The sequence below is a fragment of the Cornus florida genome, unplaced genomic scaffold (genome assembly GCF_030987335.1).
Source record: "Cornus florida cultivar Cherokee Brave unplaced genomic scaffold, ASM3098733v1 CherokeeBrave_3.0.0_Hap2_Chr09, whole genome shotgun sequence".
NCBI classification, from domain to species: Eukaryota; Viridiplantae; Streptophyta; class Magnoliopsida; order Cornales; family Cornaceae; genus Cornus; species Cornus florida.
The window spans coordinates 94323884-94328029 of NW_026775579.1; the positions used below are offsets into that span (position 1 = coordinate 94323884).

The 4146-nt window shown below is 35.8% G+C and overlaps 1 protein-coding gene across 1 annotated transcript; it reads left to right on the top strand.

The window, feature by feature from the left end:
* The first annotated feature begins 965 nt into the window (after nt 1-965).
* LOC132275339 (outer envelope pore protein 16-2, chloroplastic-like) lies at nt 966-3870 on the top strand. Its single transcript, XM_059776804.1, has 7 exons — nt 966-1268; nt 1395-1446; nt 1531-1605; nt 2089-2120; nt 2318-2351; nt 2862-2929; nt 3579-3870. The coding sequence occupies exons 1-7, from the start codon at nt 1143-1145 to the stop codon at nt 3720-3722; spliced, it is 531 nt and encodes a 176-aa protein (XP_059632787.1). The 5' UTR covers nt 966-1142; the 3' UTR covers nt 3723-3870.
* The last annotated feature ends 276 nt before the right edge of the window (nt 3871-4146 follow it).

A 4146-nucleotide genomic window follows, 5' to 3' on the forward strand; every position in this document is an offset into this window, starting at 1 on the left:
TTGAGTAATGGTATTTCCAATTAGAATGTGTCCAAAATTCAGAAATCTTACAGATTTTTAATGTATAACTTCCAAGTCTTTTACAGTCCTCTTTGTGAGATTTTATTTTTTTCCTGAATTCTCTCTGAGATTTTTGGTTTGTGTTGTTGAAGTTTATGGTGTGTATATTATTAGGAGACTGGACGCTTTTACTTGTTTTGGTATCTCATCTGAACGGCCATTTCTCTGAGCATACTACAGAAATAATTAATCGATTAGATTAAATTTAAAATTTGTGGGCTTTTTTTTTGGTATCAAGGGTCCCGTCGAAATAAGAAAATCGTTTCGAGTCAAATGTCAGTAGTGGAGTGGGGGCTCAAACACACATCAAACAATCAGAGTTGATCTCTCGATTGTGAAACATACAATATTTGGAAATTTTATAATATGTGAAGGTGCATTAAGATACAATATTCTCAAATTATAATAATGTAGAAATCAAATTTCACATTAGGAACAAAGTAGAATTTAAGAGAGTAAAACAGGGTAAAGTAAGAAAAATATATGATAAAGTATATTATAATTGATTGTTAATCCTTACTAGTGTACTGTAGCGAAACAAAAGTACGATGCTTTTGTTTGCTTTGTTACTGTAGCAAAGCAACTGTATTACATTAACTAACCATTCCAAATTTTAAACTTACAATATAACAAGTTTACGTTACCAAACAAACTTTCAAATAATGTTGAACATAAAGTAAAACATTGTTTCTACTTCAATCAAAGTAAAAATACAAAGCAATTAAACGGGCCTAAATAAATCCATTATGATTAAACCTTGTATGAGTGGATTTTTTTTGAAGAACAAAGAACAGTCTCTCTTCAATTCTTAATATAGAAAAACTGAATTTTGAAATTTAAGTCCGGTCTTTGTTCCTTAAAGGAAGCAAACCGCGAGGCATTCAAAACGAAGGACGCGGGTGTCGTTGAAGAAAATCGACACGTAAGGGGAATGCTACGCGTGTCCTACTCTAACCTCTTCTTATTACTTCTACTCTCTCTCACTCATTCCCCCCCTCTCTCTCTCTAAACCGACCAGACCAGTACAGGATATTGAAGAAGAAGAAGAAGAAGAAGAAGAAAATAGTAGTAATTAATTAAAGATGAGTAGCAATATGGAGACACGAACACTGCTGGATGAGTTTCGCAGCTTTGACAAGGGCGGTTTCTTTGATCTCGGTCACCCTCTCCTCAACCGCGTCACCGAAAGTTTCCTTAAAGCCGCTGGTGTACGTTTATATATATATATATACACACACACACATTCATACATTTCTCACTTTCTCTCTCTATACAATATATGCATGTGTCTTGATCTCTGTCTCTTAACCGATGATCATCACTTCCAATTACAGATTGGAGCGGTTCAGGCCGTGTCTCGCGAGGCTTTTTTCACCACTGTTGATGGTCAGATCCATATATATATATATATATATATATATATTTATATATGTGTGTGTTTGTTCAATTATATTATGTTTTGTCTCTCAGGTACGGGTGGGGATACTGGCGGTTTACCACCGGAGATAACAGGTAGCAAGAAGCATCGTTTTCCAGATCTCAAAGGTACATACCTACTTCACCTCCCTAATTTCATTCGCTTGCTTCACATTTCGTCTTCGCTGTGGTTTGCAACTCATGATATGCTTTGTTTTTTTACTTTATTAATTACTACCTAAAATTTATTTATTAGGAGGTCTCTAGTTTGTTTAGAGAAAAGTAATTTCTCATAGTGGCCATTTGTGGCTGTGTGATTCTCATTTTAAAGTTTGTACAGTCACGCAACAGATTAAAAATCCTCCATTGTTGTATATGGAGTTAGGATATGAATGAAATCTTGTATTGGGACATTTTTTCGGGGGAGACTCAGCCTGCAATGTATTTTTCTATATTCGTCGTCTGGCCTGTGTATATTTGTTTGAATATCGTGGCACATTACATAGAGTTACATATGTTTTATTTGCTGCTCAATTCAATTTAACTTGGGAAGTCCCATTCTCTGTGTCAGTGTGTGTGTGTTTTAACCTTTGTTCTGTATCTGCTTTTCAGGAGAAAACAACAGAAAGTCTATTGAAGCCTTGGTAAGTTTGAAACCTACCCAGTTTCTTTCCTTTTTCTGTTTTTTTTCCCCTTTCTTCTTGTTTGGGATCACTATGGTTGATTTACTGCCTCTGCGGTCGCCCAACCTCAAGGGTAGAGAAATAAATTAGTTAGTTAATTAGTTTACTAACTAATCAGCGCTTGTTAATCATGTCTGATCTTGGAAAATGTTATTCAGGTGAAGAGTACTGGAAAAGAATCTCTACAGTGGGGTAAGTGTGTGCACCGTTGTCTTTTCTTGTTCTTTTTAAAACTCTAGAATAGGCATGAAATGGCTGACTGGACTATCTCGTTGTCTCAATCTTTAGCATTCGTGCTTTAAGAAGATTGAATAATTGCTCAATTAGCTAGCTGTTACGTGCACACCACTATTTTCTGTGCTTAGGACCAACTGTTTGGAAAATAGACACCAACACAAAGTTAATGAGATATCAGAGTTTATTGTTACCTTGCCCTGTTATTCGATGGGCGATTTCTAATTAAAGTTAATGAGATATCAGAGTTTATTGTTACCATGCCCTGTTATTTCATGGGCAATTTCTCATTTTCTGTAGGGAAGATTAATTTATAGTTGGGCTGTACCGGCTGCTATTTGAACTATGGCATATATTTCAAGACGTGACCCTAATATTGTTCTAAGCTTGTAATTATGCCCGAGCTCTTTGTATATGTGTTGTATTTATGATGAAAGGGAAGACTGCCATTCTGTTTTTTTACTGCAGGAGTGGCTGCAGGAATGTACTCTGGTCTCACCTATGGGCTGAAAGAGGCTCGTGGAACTCATGATTGGGTAATGCTACTTATCATTTCCATGATATCTCTTATTTGGTGTGTTAGTGGCTTTATGTGTCCTTACATTTTCATCAAATATAGGAATCGGTCAAATGATGGTAATTAATTTCCTCTTCCTCTTGTTTTGATTTCATTATTATGAGATGTGAAATGGATGGGCATTTGTCAGAGTGTAGTTCCTTTGAAGGAGCACCCCAAACAATAAATCCACTTTGAGATTCTCTGTCGAAATTTTATTAGCTCCTTTTTAAGACGAATATGGCAGTCTCTTCTTTGCTTACAGACTTTAGGCGTAATTTGGAAAGAGGCTTGGTTACAAGCATAATGTTAATATTATTTTAAATCTCTCTGTTTGGTCCAAATAAATAAATAGACAGTCTGAGCAATAGCAATATCAATATATATACTACGTATATGTAGTGCTAACAAATATCAATTTACTCCTATCTCATTGACTTCATCAGCATGTAAAGCCTTATAAGCGTATCATGTGGACAAAATGCCATCAGTTCTGTTCCGACTCCTAAACTCGAGACTGATGTTTATACTGGGAATTGGATGCATCATGTTCCAAGTTTTTTTGTTGATAGTCTCGGAATAAGATTAATTGATTTTTTTTTTTTTTCTTCTAATTTTGTGTGGTGCAGAAAAACAGTGCTGTTGCAGGAGCAATTACAGGGATGGCACTGGCAATCACATCGGATAATTCTTCCCATGAGCAAGTTGTGCAATGTGCCATTACTGGTGCTGCTATCTCCACTGCTGCGAATCTCCTTGCCGGGATATTCTGAGCTGGTGATGGGGCAACACAACACGAGCCTACCTACGATTGTAGTTGCCTTTTTGTCTATTTTAATGTTCAAAGAACATAATGCCTTGAGTTTTTGTCTTGGGATTGATATTTTGTTTCAAAATTATGGAAGTTCTAGCTCCCTACTATTTTGGTGTGTTTCAGCTGTTGGTTAATTAATCTTTGATGGTAAGATCATATGGACAGGATCAGGTTTTTTATAGAAGTAATTTTCAGTGGTTAATTCATTTGCTTTAGGGGTTTGATTGTGTGAATGCAAGCAAAAGAGATGAACTGGTATAGGTTTCTAAACCAGGTTTGGTTAGATTCGTTAATAATTTGGGTGGTTTTATGTTGGGCGAATTGTAAAAAACTCCCCTCGACTATTACCCATTTGCAAGAAACTCTCCTTGTAAATATTTTTA

Coding starts and splice junctions, on each gene's coding strand:
- LOC132275339 (XM_059776804.1), top strand. CDS start 1,143: ATGAGTAGCAATATGGAGACACGAACACTGCTGGATGAGTTTCGCAGC. Junction 2,121..2,317: donor GAAAGTCTATTGAAGCCTTG/GTAAGTTTGAAA, acceptor AATGTTATTCAG/GTGAAGAGTACTGGAAAAGA. Junction 2,352..2,861: donor AAAAGAATCTCTACAGTGGG/GTAAGTGTGTGC, acceptor TTTTTACTGCAG/GAGTGGCTGCAGGAATGTAC.